General features: G+C 37.4%; 2 protein-coding genes across 2 annotated transcripts; one reads left to right on the top strand and one right to left on the bottom strand.

The window, feature by feature from the left end:
- Window positions 1-572: 572 nt before the first annotated feature.
- On the bottom strand, window positions 573-9,464 carry LOC118556000 (cathepsin B-like). Its single transcript, XM_012855088.3, has 11 exons — window positions 9,304-9,464; window positions 6,654-6,777; window positions 6,489-6,574; window positions 5,403-5,517; window positions 5,129-5,244; window positions 3,958-4,043; window positions 2,923-3,069; window positions 2,527-2,643; window positions 2,270-2,398; window positions 1,293-1,374; window positions 573-1,214 (listed from the first exon to the last, which is right to left on the bottom strand). The coding sequence occupies exons 1-10, from the start codon at window positions 9,447-9,449 to the stop codon at window positions 1,301-1,303; spliced, it is 1,140 nt and encodes a 379-aa protein (XP_012710542.2). The 5' UTR covers window positions 9,450-9,464; the 3' UTR covers window positions 573-1,214; window positions 1,293-1,300.
- Window positions 9,465-11,699: 2,235 nt separating this feature from the next.
- Window positions 11,700-13,668, top strand: LOC118562984 (GRB10-interacting GYF protein 2-like). Its single transcript, XM_036136435.1, has 2 exons — window positions 11,700-13,254; window positions 13,548-13,668. The coding sequence occupies exon 1, from the start codon at window positions 11,809-11,811 to the stop codon at window positions 13,126-13,128; it is 1,320 nt and encodes a 439-aa protein (XP_035992328.1). The 5' UTR covers window positions 11,700-11,808; the 3' UTR covers window positions 13,129-13,254; window positions 13,548-13,668.
- Window positions 13,669-15,759: the final 2,091 nt, after the last annotated feature.

The raw sequence follows: 15,759 nt of genomic DNA, 5'->3' as shown, positions 1-15,759 counted from the left end.
AAATAATTAATCGGATTTGGTATGATAAAAATCTGAGATTTATTTTTTAATCCATATCGCCCAGCCCTACAAACTATCACCGAGTTTGGAAACTTTACACTTGACCTCAAGCAACGTGGATTATGTGCCTCTCCACTCTTCCTCCAGACTCTGGGACCTTGATTTCCAAATGAAAAGCTAAATGTACTTTGGACAACTCAGTAGCAGTCCACCTCTTTTTGTCTTGAGCCCAAGGGAGCCGCTTCTGATGCCATCTGCATTCCTTGTGTCAAGAGTGGCTTGACACAAGGAATGCAGCAGCTAAAAACCATGTCCTGCATACATCTGGGCGGTTCTTGAAGCATCTCCCCCACATTCTTGAATGGGTTTTGTTTCACTATCCTCTCCAGGGTGTGGTCATCCCTGTTGCTTGTACACTACCATTTTTTGTTTTTGTACATCCATAAAAAAAAAGAAAAAAAAAAGTCATGAAATTATAATTTTATGACAGCACCTGTGTATGCATTTAAGATGCTGTTAAATAGACCAACTCAATACAATACAAATACAATACAAAAATAATAGACCCACCATACTGGCAACCAAAGATTTATTCAATTAACAATTCCTAACATCTGATCATAATTGGCAGTGAAAACAAAAAATACTCCATCTCATTCCAAGCTACATTAAAAAAAACTAAAAGTTTAAAAACAATAAAACAGGCAGCCGTTACAGACAGTACATTCTGATATTTAGCACAGAGTATAGTTTTGTCATCCAAAAGCAGCAAGGGATCACTGCATGATCACTTGTTCCAAGCAACGTATCGCTGCTCATTTAGGTGTTTTTAAAATACTTGATTTAGTTTGACGTCGCATTAATCTGAAACAGTTCACAATTTTCACCGGTAGAAAGCAAAAACTGTAAAGGCAACAAACTGATTCATCTTTAAATTGCTTTGAAAGAGGATTCCACGTTGAATAAAGCAAAATGAAATGTGGGAGTGTCCTAAAACAGACCTGTAAACAGCTCGGTTTACAAGAACCATCAAATAGGAAAAGAGTAAACGGTGTGCATGATGATTGTTTTTTTCTTGATTTTAAAATTCACTTAAAAACTGAAGGCGCTTGAACACCCGCCCCCCTCTGATGTCATGCTGTATAAGCAGTTTTCTCTCCTCGTTGGCCCGTGGGTGGAGTGTGTCGCCCTCTGGCGGTAAAGCGGTTTAAAACCTGCAAATAGAGAACAATTATAAATTTCATGATATTTCCAAGGACACTTCTTATAGTCACTCCAAATATTAATCATACCTTAGGTTTTATTTAGGGATTCCAGCAACAACCTCGGACTCAATACCACAGTGATTTGATCCACGGAGGATTTTAAAGAATCCTGAAAATCAAAGTGATTAGGGAAAAAAAAAATGAGTAAGAATTTAGTGTGTTCAATGGTCAGTCTAAAAGAAGAAATGAATGAGGATCTATACAGAGTGAAAGCATACATTAAGCTGGTCTAGTGACATTTGTTAAAAAAAATAGAATTAGAATAGAAACAAGTACAAGCATACTAGATCTAGATATGGAACAGTTCTCCAGACTAACTTTTTGCACTGGTGTTGTAGTGACTACTTGTCTATGGAAAAACTTAAAAGTAAACGAACAAAAATGAAATGTAAATCAAATAGTTACTTGATGAATAGTGGGTTTCCGGGTTTACGCAGTACAAAAAAAATTCTCAAAAAATACGTCAAAAAATGCAGTTCTGAGAGTTTATTTTTTCCCTGAAGATGCCTGGAATAAACTCTCAGAACTGCATTTTTTGACGTATTTTTTGAGAATTTTTTTGTACTGCGTAAACCCGGAAACCCACTATTCATCAAGTAACTATTTGATTTACATTTAATTTTTGTTCGTTTACTTTTAAGTTTTTCCATAGACAAGTAGTCACTACAACAAGTAAAAAAAACCTTAAGCCCACCCACTTTCCATCCTGAGCTACCTGGAGTCTATGTATTTATACACCAGACACACCCAAAACCCAAACAAAATCAATTAACTAATTAAACAATTTACTAAGAAATAATTGTATTCTAAACAACTGTATTCTAAATGCAACAAATAACCAAATAAATACAAATGAACTAAATAATCTGAGTTCTAAAACAAAAATAGAGAAATGGCTCCTACAGGTGTCTTGCCTTTTTAGTTCGATGCATTGCCAAAAATGCACCAACACTGGAGACCAGTGCCATTTAATTTAATAATCATCACTACAGGTTTCTGCTCACCATTATCACCCCAGTCAGTGTTCCAGGAGTTTGCACAGAGCCAATAAGGAACACCGTTCTCCTCTCCCCAACCAATCATCTTTATGGCGTGTCCTCCCAAAGCAGAGCCCGTCACATGCTGATACACACCTGAGGAGAAGAGATAGAAAAGGAAAAATCAGGATTAGCTGCCAGTCACCCTGTGTGGTCTGCTGGGATGTTTTTGTTTTTTTAAAGTGTTTTTATAACCCTTGTAAGATCAATGCTTTTGTTCTTACCAGACTTGTAGGATGGGAAGTCTTCATACACTATAAACGCTCCCTCCACTGGTCCGTTCTTGTAAATCTCAGATTGGATCTGCTCCTCCTCTGATGGCACACCGTAAGATGTTTTGCCTGCAACAAACTTTGCATTAAAATCCTGAATGCGCATCTTCACACAGTGGGGATATAACCCATAATAAAGATCTTAAAAAATCTCTAGAAAGAAAAAAAAAAAAGTTTACTTTTAAAAAACAGAATTAGCTCTTCAAATCTAAATGATTAAGAATAATAAAAACAAAGAAGTAAAATCACATAATGTTTTCATCCCTCTTTTTGCTAAACAATTAGCGATTATTAAAAAAGTACAGAGTAGCTTTTAGGCTTTTTTGATTTTTCCTGTATAATTCTTACCGTAGTGTTTGTCTTTTTGATAGGATGGTGTGTATCCAGCCTCACACTGTGTAACGCACTCAGGCGTGTCCCCACCCTCCCCAGTGCAGGGAGGCCTGCTGCCATTCACGTGGTGCTCACAGGGTTCAATGGTGTAGGGCCGGCAACCTATGAAAAATACAAAATGTCAAGCGTTAAATCATCGTGTGCAGTGGAGCTTTTGATACAGGCAAGTTTATTTATACATCTTTGTTCAACCAATCACAGCTCTTGAATGACAGCATCACGCAGAGAACAGGGTCAACCACATCTCATTAAGAAAGATTTGTGATTTCCTTAGTCGCTCTAAGCAGCGATCTGAATCGCTCTCAAGCCAAGATTCCTAGGTAGGGATTTTTAGCCTAAGATAGGATCTCAGAATATTTTAATACAGGATTTCTTTTTTCCTTTTTCCAAATATAGCTCCTTTGTGAGAGACTACAGTGTTTTATCCTGCCCCAGAATTTTGATGATTTCCTGTATTTTGATTGGCTGGGTGAAAGGTGAAGGAGGAGCTTCATTCATGCATGAACCAGCATTAACTTTGTGCTGTGTAAACACTCAGCTTTCAAATGTAGGATCCTAAAATTTTAGGGCAGAGAAACACTGGACACATTTCAGTAACTGATCGTACACTAAACAGTAATTTAGGGCCAAAAAAATAAATAATATCTTTGTCTGTTGACAAATCAAATGAATGCAACTAGGCTGTGTATTTTGACATTTCTGGTGAAGTTTTATTTAATATATGCCATAAATAGACATATAGATTTGCATATGTGTAGAATTTTTTCAAATGATTAAACACTTATAAATATTTCTAATGTATGGTAAGAATTGAAGTTGATAATGGAAACTGAATTAAGAAAAAAATCTAAATAAAAAAGACATACATAATTTCTCTGGTTCCAAGTGCACATTTGATGAATTACTGAGATAATGTTCTGTTCCTGACGATTAGCTTTTTGAAAAACAATTACAAGACATGCATAAAAGCGCTTGCACAAATCAACTCACCAATATGAGAGTTGTAGAGACCGCCGGTCACCAATCCCTGTTCGGTCCAGAACTCCCAAGCATTTGCAGGGTAACCACCATTACATCTTAAAAAAATAAAATAAAAATTAATATAACTTATAATTCACTTTAACCTTCATATTTGTAGACAGACACACATTCAACCTCTGTTTTCTTCCAATAATTATCCTTTATCCAAAATGAATTGCACAAAATTTTGACTTTCGGTCACCTGCCTGAAACAAGTTGCCTTGACAAAAAGCATTTTATAGACCATCCACTCAATAAGGTGAATCTTAGAGTAAAAGTGTACATTGGATAAGCAAAACTTCAAAACAGATCACTTAAGGTGCATAGCCACATTATTTGATTTTATACATTAGTAGCGCACTCTGGTTGCATAAAACGTTTTTATGAAAGATTATCACATCCTGCTGGTGTATTAGTACTTATTTTGGTGTTTTATGCTTTGTTTTTTGCACAATTTGTTAGTAAATAAAGCCTTTAATGAGTAGAATATTAATGGAAGTACGTACTGCGCAGAGGAACCAGTTAACGGCTATTAGCATCTCCAGGCGAAACAATGAAGAGCATTGAGAAGAAAATGTCGCTGGGAATGCAGTATGAACGTTGGTGTTCACTGAAGCGGATGCTAAAACTGCCGAGGCTCAGATGTGACCACAGAGTTGATTGACGTGAGAAAATGTTCTAATATGAGGCTTTTAAAGTTGCCCTTAGATCAGTTTATATAATTAATAACAGTTTGTCTTCGATCACGCAGAACTGGCACTTTACTGCGAGGCATTTCAGAGGGTCAGGCTCGGTCTGGCATCGTTTCATTTTGAGTTATTAACTAAGCAAACCAGCATTATCACAGTTCTGCCGCCGTGTCTGTTTATATCCGTTAATCATGCCCTGTGCTGGGGCTATTTTTATCCGCAAAAAAAATAAATATATAATAATAATAATAATAATAATGTTTGGTGTCTATAACCTTATTGTTTGTGACCAAACAGTTTTTGGTCTTTTTTTTTTTTTTTAAAGCATATAACATGGCTATAAACCTTTAAAATTACTTGTGCTTGAAATGTCAAATTTTGAGTTTTCTCACAGAATGAGTGACTAAAAATCATCATGTCAAGAGGAAGGCAAACTTCAAAAAAGGACCTACCCCATGCCACAGCTGTCGCAGCAGGTGAGCAGATCCTGAGAGGAGATCTCCACACTGACCTTCCCTTTGGTGTGAATGCAGATACGGTCAGAGATGGCCTCTGCTGCACCAAATGCCTAAAAAGGCAGGACAGCAACATGACATTAGACTTGGTAGAATACAAATATTGAAATTTCATACAAGATTGGCAACAAGTTTTCTAATTAAGAGGGGGGGGGGGGGGGAGAAAGTGTAACAATTGAATCTGCATATTATTTAGCAGTGGGTTTCTCACCCAGCAGGATCCACAGGAGCCTTGGTCTCTGATCTCCTTCAGAGTGGGACACTCAGGCCACTGCTCTCTGGCATCAAACTGTTTTGGCAGCTTCATGCCTCCTGCGCTTTGAACCCTGAAGAGGCGGACACATTTTTGTGGGCGTTACTCCTGAGGAAATGTACTTTGGTGTTATGAGTTAGCAGAAACTGCAAAGCCCTACTTGGAGAAACTGTTCTTAAAGCTATAATTGGTAATCCTGTTCGGAAACATTTATTTTTGTTATACTGGGTGAAATGGTCCTTCCATCCTGACAGTAGTCAATACGTTATGCATCCAGAGAAAGGAACGGAAAGAAAATAATAATAAAAAAAATATATAATAATAATAATAATAATATAATAATAATAATAATAATAATAATCCTTTGAGAGTGTTGCAGGCCTGTAAAAACTCTGACCAAGAGAAAAGAGCGAGCACTTTGTAGTTCACTTTCAGGAGGCTGTAGGCCCAGATTTGATTAGAATCATCTATGTGCGTTTTCGTCGCATAATAGAGTTCTTACTGTGGACCCCATGAAAGGTTAAGGAACAGGAGCTATAATTAGATGTTTTTTTGCAGACTCTGACAGGTTTTACTGCCATTCATCTTACTAACAACTCACCAGCCTCCATGTCCCAATGCAGAAAAGCATCCCCACAGCATGATGCTTCCACCACCACTATGTTTTACCAAGGAGTAGGTGTGTCCAAGGTGACTTAGACTTTAGTTTTAATCTAAATAATATTTTGCATCGACACTAAAAAAAATAAATAAAAAAGTGTAACTTTGGTCTCAGCTGTATTCGTACTGAGGTAACTTAATACAGAGATCAGACACAAGTGGACTTCTGTAGGCAATTGATTTACCTGGTTTTATTTAGATCTGATCAAGAAAAGGGGGCAATACCAGTGAAAACCAGATTTTTCAGATTTCTTTTTTTTGTAAACTATATAAAATGTTCCTTCCAGGCCTCACTTTTTATTGGTCTATAAGATAAAATCTCAGCAAAGTTCATTGGAGCTAGTGTCATTTGTGTAACAAAATGTGAAAACTGGTGAAACTCACATGATGGGGAGCTTAGGTCCCTTAAGCAGAGTGCCGCAGAGGTTTTTCACATAACTGTAGTCAACATCATGGAAGTTGTGGCCAGCCTGCAGGGCAGAGAGGGAATTTAGAAAAACTAAAATATTCATAAAAAGGTCCTGATGGGGGAAACAAAAGAAAACTCACCTTCCAGGTCGTGTTAAGCTTATTGATGTAGTTGATCATGTCACTGGACAGAGGATGGATGTGGGGTCTGGCCAGGCTCACAGACAAGCTGGCAGCCAGCACCAGGAGAGTTTGACACCACATTCTGCCCAACACACGAAAAAAAAAAAAAAAAAAAAAAGTTATAAGTTGAGGTACAATTTAATGTTAAAAATATCCCATTAACAAACCTCTTCAACGCTACAAAAGTTCAACATTTCCAACGAGGCTTTTTTTTTCTCCTCCCCACTTAGCTACACTCCTAAAGCTACTAGGCCAGCAAAAACTTTTCAGCAGATTAGACATCGTCGTGCCTGACGGAGCTACAAGTAGAGGGACGAAGCAGCTCCTGTTCTCAGTCGAGCCTTTACAATGTTAAACCGCATCAGCACACCTGAACGAAGCACAGAGCCATAACATTAAAGCTACACGACTGAACCTCAGGGGCCATATGAATTTAAAATAAAAATGACAGCAATAACTCAAGTCCGTAGATGTTGTTTATACTGTGGAAAACATGAAGCATTCATAAACTATATTTTTCTTAAAGATAACCAGAAGAAACAGAAAGTCTGGCAAAAAACCTAAAATGGCATCCACAATGCTTTAAAAACCAGTGGTCGGTGCAAAAGAAAAGTGACATCTTCTCTAAAACAAACTACAGTATATTAAAAAAAAAAAAAAAGGGGATTTGTATCTGACTTTAGCCCAGGAGCAGACGTTTGGTTCCTTTTGGGAATTTTTTTTTTTTTTACTTTCATAAACACCTGTTCAGGCATGCTATGTTTCTGTAACAGCTGACTCTTGAACCACCAAGTTCTTGGGAAACTAATCACATGACAGATTCTCATGGGTGACCGCCGGAAAAAGTACACAGAAGTGAAACGTTTCCCCTTTTTTAACCAACAACGAAAGCTCATAAGACACTTGGGGGGGGGGGGGGGAACTTGGCTTGTCATCATAACCATAAGCTTTCCATCAAAACCACCGCATGACGTTGAGAAATAGGTTCTAGCTAATATAAAGAGTACTATAAATACTAGTGTATATAATTTTATTTGCTCATGTTCGACTGATGAGGAATCTCTCTTTAGTTTGAACAGGAATGGTTTCATCCAAAAAAAAAAAAAAAAAAAAAAAAAAAAGTTTCAAATGTGATTTAAGGGAAGTGAGAGAACACCTCTCCCTAACTGCATTTCTCACTTCTCTACAGCGATTAATAGTTAATCTGCTTTCATAGCATCAGACTGTATGGCATGATGTTATAGAAGAAAACTGCTGAGTCACTGGAAGCTGCACAAACAACACCCACTCAGCTGACAAGTTTGACTCTGGCGCAAGCAGGTTTCCAGCTCTCGAAGGTTAGGGGGCGTGAAGCATCTTTTCCATTAAGAGGTCTGAGTTGTTGTGAGAACCTAATGAGTCAGCACCACAAGGCGACTCAGTGTGGTCCCTCGCGCAGATGAAATGACTGATGACCTTTTCTATAAATCCTGCCGGTACTGGTGATAACCTCAAACGGGGTACCTCAACCCCTAGATTAGGGTCTTCTCAGTAAGATATGACCTAGCCTTATTTTTCCTACCAACACTTTTTCCACCGACAGCAAAACTCTGACTTTATGCTCATCTTGTGTCTTTTGCGATGTAGTGAGAGGGGTATGCACGTGGAAACTTTTAAAAAAATCCTAGTTAAAATACGTACAACAAAATACCATAAACTCAACCGTGCTGTTCCAACGCTGACTTTTAACAGAGAAATCTGGTCATTTACTCGGCTAGCTCATGGAAGGCTTTATCAGTTTTTATGGCCATAGATAGGAGGAGTAAATTAATCATTTATTACATTCCTTCTTGGTGAGAGCAAAAAAAACGCAGACTGATAGATGCAAAACACCACAGGTACTGATTTGAAGCTCACTGAAAATTAAAGACTGGGGACAGAGGGCCTGCAGAGCCATTTTATACTACCTAAGCAAGCCTGACGTTGCTTAATTTGGCTTTGTTTTAAAAGGATTGCATTAGTTTGTCATTTAAAAAAAAACAAAAAACAAAAAAAAAAAAAAACAGAGGATGACTTATTGAGCCCTCTCATGTGTTTTGATCCTCTTCTGTAGCACGTTTGTCATTAATCTTTTTTGTATGGGCCTTCTTGTATAAAGAAAAATAAAAATTGGTTTCACTTTCCATTTCCTGTCTAACTGACTTCGGTGTCGTGTTTCATGACCATTTTGATTTTTAACTCCTTTATGCGTGAAGGAGCATGCAGTTGACCTTCCCCACGTTTCATTTCGGACCCCCTATTAATTACGAGTTTTTTAAATGACTCCCGTCTTTGACCTAATTAGCGCTTTTTGTTTTACCCCGAGAGTAAAGCTAGTAAACAACTAGTCAAACAAAACAGTCTACAGCATGCAAATTAGTCTCTACAAATACCACTATGGAAGACATAGCCTCGCTTTTTGGATTCACTCGATGTTTAAAGCTGATTTTAAAAAAATCGAGAAGCTTAACCAAGTTAGCCATGATAGTAGTAGTTTAGTAAAAATGTGACTGGATTTAGCTAAAGCCACTCCCTCCCAGAGTAAACAGCCACCAGCTGAAAGCTTTAAAGTAATAAAATAAAAACCAACCTGTCGCTTATTGATCTGGGTTGTTGTTGTTTTTTTGTCGTCACCTTCTGCAGAGTCGCCCTCCACCCTCCGGTTGTTCTTTCAAGCTTGATCTCGTCGTATTTATCCCGGCGAACACGTGAATCAGTCACATGAACGCCGCTCATGTGATCCCACTATGTGGCCGCCTGCCCCCTCCTTCCTCTTTCACAGAGGTTCATTCAATTGCTGTCATGATTTCCTGCACAAAAAACAATCAAAAATCTTTTATCTTGAGGATATAGAAAAATAAAATAAATGTAAAAAAAACAACAAAAAACGAAAATATCAACTTGCCTGAAGCCGGGCATTTTCAACGAAACTGTACTTATTACGCCACTATGGGGTGCTAAAACGCAACCATCGCTTGTTTTTCTAATGTGTGATTATGAAAACAATCCCCTCATAACTAGTGCTTTGCAAACGTTTCTTACAACCATAAAGTAGTATAAAATAGTAACTTCATGTTAACCGCTTCTATATACCTGCCATGCCTTGCAAATGTATTCAAGCGTTCATACCAGTCACTTAGTCGTGTTTAAACTACAAAATTCATTTTGGGATTTGATGTGATGTACTAATGCACAGCTGTGAGACAAACAAGGACAATTTCACATTTTTAATAAATAATCTGAAAAGTTTCCCCGTTTCCCTATTCCTAAATAAAATCCAGTCCAACATATTTTATTCACCATTTACTAAGCATATAAAGTTGACTTGTGTGTAGTTTGAGCTCTATAAATAAAGCTGTTCACGTTACAAAGGTCAGGGATAGAGATGCGGAGACACTTAAAGTAGGGTTCGGTTATAAAACAATATTTTAAGCTTTTCACACAGACCTCTGTTTAATTCACCATTTGGAAATGGAAAGTGTATGGCACATCTGCCAACTTACATATTTAAAATTAGATGTGTAAAACCAGTGATAAATATCACTGGTTTTACAGAATAAGCAAGAATCTGAACTGTGCAAAGCAGATCTAACTGTGAATGTAGCAGACTGAAGAAACGTTTTGGTTTAGTTTTGTCTTGCATCAGTTGTCTACATTGCAAAAAAAAAATGAATACACTGCTCCTTTCTTCAATTTTATCTGAGCTCACATGCTTCTGAATTGTATTCAATAACCGGTTTTTACCAAGCTCTAGCTGTGATGACTGTGGAGAGAAAATGCTGATTGTGGGTGTGCTTTCTTCCTCTTTATGAATCTGTCATCTGACTATAAGATTGATGAAAATGACAAAAATACCACAACCACAATACCTCCAGTTCCTTGGATAAGTTTCACAAAAGCAGAATCTTAAAAAAAACTTTTATATTTAACTGGGAAGAATATATTCTATGCTCTCTCACGTTGGTGTGTTTTTTATTGTAAGAAGGAGCAGGCTTCTAATTGAAGGCAGGCAGAAAAAAAAGTATGATACAAGAAAAATCATCAAAACTATAGAACAGGTGAAGATTTGTCAAGCGAAGGAAACTTTTGTTAGATGTTACATTCCAACCAGTGATTTAAAAAAATAAATAATCTAATTTTATGTGATGGATCTGCACAAAACAGTCCAAGTTGTCAAATTAAATGAGAAAATATATTTGAAATAATAATAATGCTAGATCCCAGCCTGCGTTTCTAACAGATTTTCCCCTCTTAGCAATATATGTGAGTGTGAATATACATATACACGTGTGTGTGTGTGTGTGTGTGTGTGTGTGTGTGTGTGTGTGTGTGTATAAAGGTGTTCGTGTATGTAGTAATAAAAAATATATAAAAATGTATAAGTGGCAGTGTTTTGCAACATAAATCCTATCAGAATATTCTATTACTTTTAACCCCACTAAGGATATTTAAATGCACTGAACCGTTTGTTATAATAGATATAGTTTTAAAGTTTTCAGCAAAAACAAAAAAAAAAAAAAAAAAAAACGTGGAAATTAGTTAAATATTCAGCGACTTATAGTTGATTAAAATTGATTTTGCGCCTGGTCAACACATTACACTGAGCAGAGCTGTCAACCGACCCAAGATGGCGCCCCCAAATCTCGTCAGCGCCCATAGGCGAAAGCGGTCGATGCGGGGTCCACTCTTTATACTATGCCTATGATTTCTTCCTCTTTCTACCAAACGCGCTCCGCGCACCCACTAAAAAAACAAAAACAAGACGCATGTAATAAATGGTTTATCTCGGATTACACGCTCTTCCGTTTCCTGACAATATGGCAGTGTAAACAACCCTGGTCACGTGACGTCCGAAACTCGTTCGATGGTGAGCTGGACCCATATTTGGTCATTAGCAATGCGTCAAAGGTGTGACGTCATTAACATTCTAGAAATTACATCAGTTATGATGTCACAGTGAATGCCACTGCATAAGCTTGGTTTTAAAGTTCTAAATCTCATTGTCGAAGAAAGACAGCAACAGAGCGCTTCGGAAGAGCTTGCAACCATCAAGATCGGAAGAAAGATTGGAAGAAAGTCTTGTATTTCGATCACCATGGAACCAAGAAGATCTGACAGATATTTTACAACTATGAACAAAATTCGAGTGGACAAGGTGTACAGCAAAGAGGATTATGACAACGAAGTTGCACAGAAAACAGCGATGCACAGATATGAAAGAGAGAAAGAGCACGAACTTCAGCAACAGATGATTGATATTGAGCGTCAAAAGATGCAGTTAGAAAAAACAAAGGCGACTCGACAGAGATTTATAAACAAGATTTATGCTGATCGCTATGTTGAACAGTCAACGCAGAAGAAATTTGAGCAAGAGCGGCAGAAAAAAGAAGATATGGAGGCATCAAAGAGAAGGGATGGTTTCAAGGAATCGGAAAAACAAGAAATAAGAGAACGCCACCGGAGAGATGTGATAAACAAACAGGCTTTAATGAAAGAAAGGTTAGAGGAGATAGCATTGCTTCAGGCCAAGAGGCAACAGGAGAAAACTGATTATCTAGACAACAAAGAGGAATATTTGATCAAGCCATCAACAACTTACACAGATTCTGAACTGTACGCTTTTAGAAAAAGCCAGTCAAAGCTGGTGTCTGATCAACTTGCTGACATAAAAAGACAGAATCTTGATGCAGCATTTCTAAGAGAGAAGAAATCCTTAGAGTCTATGAAGAGTAAAATCACCAAAGAACTGCACGAAGAAACAGAAAGAATATTCAGTCATTTTCAGCTCAGAACGAAAGAGATTAAGGAAGTCAAAGAGATTGAGGATGCTGACAAATATCCTGACATGAAGTTTTTGCCTGACAACCAAAAGCAGCTGGATGATGAGTTGCTGTCTTATCAGGCTGAAGAACCTCGGAAAATCAGTGTCACTTCAGATGATCGTGAGACATTTATTTCAGATGCAAAAGTCAAAGTAAGGCAGCCCAGACCTCCAGAAACTGCGAATCCCAAAAACTCCTCTCGTCGATTGATTTCACACAGAACTGCCCGACTGAGACACTCTAGCCCTACAAGCTGCTTAGCCCAACCTCTGAATGTTAGAGATACAAAGATCAATCCCAGAAACAACCGTCAGCAATTGATTTTGGAGAAAAATGCCCAAAAAACCTCTCCCTCTTTCAAAGTCCTTAAACAGCATGAACTTCAAAATTTTATCGTCCAGTCCAAACACCCACATTTTCCATTCATTTTAGATAAGGATGCCCAAACGAGCTCCCCAAAACTTCCCAGCATTAAACCGGGGCAAATCCAAGGAAGAAATGGACCTTTCAAATCCGGACACCAGCCCCTTCCTCTTATCAAGGAAACAATCAAGATTGTGAACTTTACGTTTCCAGGCAGTTCTAAAAAGTAATCTGTTTTTAGGGGCAAAACAGGTTCTCTCTGGGTGCTTCAGCTTTTGCAACTGTGCAAAAACTTATTTCCTCTCATTTCCCCTCAAACTGAAAAAAAATAAATTTTAATATGATGAAAAAAACAGGTTCTCTCTGGGTGCTCCAGCTTTTCCTAATGTAGATTTTTTTTTAATCTGCTGTAAGACTTAAAAGTAATTTGTTTTTTTCAGGCCAATTTTTACGATTGGCTTAAAAGGCACACGAAAAATTTCTTATCAATGTGAGACATTTTAAAAAGCTACCATCAACAGATGGTAGCCTTTAATGTATGGGTTTCTCTTTGGGTGCTCCGACATTTTCCAAAGTAAAGAAAAAACATAATTTCCTCTAATTCCCCCTCAAACTGCAAAAATTTTTTTTAATAAAATGAAAAAAATAGGTTCTCTCTGGGTGCTCCAGCTTTTCCTAATGTAGATTTTGTTTTAATCTGCTGTAAGACTTAAAAGTAATTGGTTTTTTTTAGGCCAATTTTTACGATTGGCTTAAAAGGCACATGAAACATTTCTTATCAATGTGAGACACTTTAATGTATGGGTTTCTCTTTGGGTGCTCCAACATTTTCCACTGTAAAAAAAAAACATATTTCCTCTCATTCTCCCTCAAACTGCAAAAAAAAAAAAATGTAATCAGATGAAAAAAAACAGGTTCTCTCTGGGTGCCCCAACTTTTCCTAATGTAATTTTTTTTAATCAGCTGTAAGACTTAAAATTTAATGTATGGGTTTCTCTCTGGGTGCTCCAGCTTTTCCTAATATAATTTTTTTTTAATCAGCTGTAAGACTTAAATGTAATTTGTTTTTTTAGGCCAAAAGAAAAACATATTTCCTCTCATTCCCCCTCAAACTGCAAAAAAAAAAAAAAAAAAAAAAATTTAATCAGATGAAAAAAACAGGTTCTCTCTGGGTGCTCCAGCTTTTCCTAATGTAAATTTTTTTTAATCAGCTGTAAGACTTAAAAGTATTTTGGTTTTTTTAGGGCCAATTTTTACGATTGGCTTAAAAGGCACACAAATGTATTTATTTTTATCAATGTGAGACATTTTAAAAAGCTACCATCAACAGATGGTAGCCTTTAATGTATGGGTTTCTCTTTGGGTGCTCCGACATTTTCCAAAGTAAAGAAAAAACATAATTTCCTCTAATTCCCCCTCAAACTGCAAAAATTTTTTTTAATAAAATGAAAAAAATAGGTTCTCTCTGGGTGCTCCAGCTTTTCCTAATGTAGATTTTGTTTTAATCTGCTGTAAGACTTAAAAGTAATTGGTTTTTTTAGGCCAATTTTTACGATTGGCTTAAAAGGCACATGAAAAATTTCTTATCAATGTGAGACACTTTAATGTATGGGTTTCTCTTTGGGTGCTCCAACATTTTCCACTGTAAAAAAAAAACATATTTCCTCTCATTCTCCCTCAAACTGCAAAAAAAAAAAAATGTAATCAGATGAAAAAAAACAGGTTCTCTCTGGGTGCCCCAACTTTTCCTAATGTAATTTTTTTTTAATCAGCTGTAAGACTTAAAATTTAATGTATGGGTTTCTCTCTGGGTGCTCCAGCTTTTCCTAATATAATTTTTTTTTAATCAGCTGTAAGACTTAAATGTAATTTGTTTTTTTAGGCCAAAAGAAAAACATATTTCCTCTCATTCCCCCTCAAACTGCAAAAAAAAAAAAAAAAAAAAAAAATTTAATCAGATGAAAAAAACAGGTTCTCTCTGGGTGCTCCAGCTTTTCCTAATGTAAATTTTTTTTAATCAGCTGTAAGACTTAAAAGTATTTTGGTTTTTTAGGGCCAATTTTTACGATTGGCTTAAAAGGCACACAAATGTATTTATTTTTATCAATGTGAGACATTTTAAAAAGCTACCATCAACAGATGGTAGTTTTTAATGTATGGGTTTCTCTTTGGTTGCTTCAACATTTTCCACAGTAAAGAAAAAAACATATTTCCTCTCATTCCCCCTCAAACTGCAAAAAAAAAAAATGTAATCAGATGAAAAAAACAGGTTCTCTCTGGGTGCTCCAGCTTTTCCTAATGTCAATTTTTTTTGATCAGCTGTAAGACTTAAAATTTAATGTATGGGTTTCTCTTTGGGTGCTCCGACATTTTCCACAGTAAAAAAAGCAGCAGCTCGGATTACCCACCCTTTTTGGAGTCCTTGGAGGGGGTTCTGAAGAGTACCCCTCCTGGGGACTCCCTCGTTTTGCTGGGGGACTTCAACGCTCACGTGGGTAATGAAAGTGGGACCTGGAGAGGCGTAGTTGGAAGGAATGGCCCACCTGATCTGAACTCGAGTGGTGTTCTGTTGTTTGACTTCTGTGCTCGTCATGGATTGTCCATAACGAAAACCTTGTTCAAGCATAAGGGTGTCCATGCTCTTGCCACCAGGACACCCTAGGCCGTAGTTCAATGATCGACTTTGTTGTTGTTTCATCTGATCTGCGGCCGCATGTCTTGGACACTCGGGTGAAGAGAGGTGCGGAGCTCTCCACCGGCCACCCCCTGGTGGTGAGCTGGCTCCGATGGTGGGGGAGGAAGCCGGTCAGACCTGGCAGGCCCAAACGCACTGTGAGGGTTTGCTGGGAACATCTGGCAGA

Source organism: Fundulus heteroclitus, chromosome 4, assembly GCF_011125445.2.
Source record: "Fundulus heteroclitus isolate FHET01 chromosome 4, MU-UCD_Fhet_4.1, whole genome shotgun sequence".
Classification (NCBI taxonomy): Eukaryota; Metazoa; Chordata; class Actinopteri; order Cyprinodontiformes; family Fundulidae; genus Fundulus; species Fundulus heteroclitus.
The sequence above is the reverse complement of the archived record's forward strand: the minus strand, read 5'-3'. Positions and strand labels throughout refer to the sequence as shown.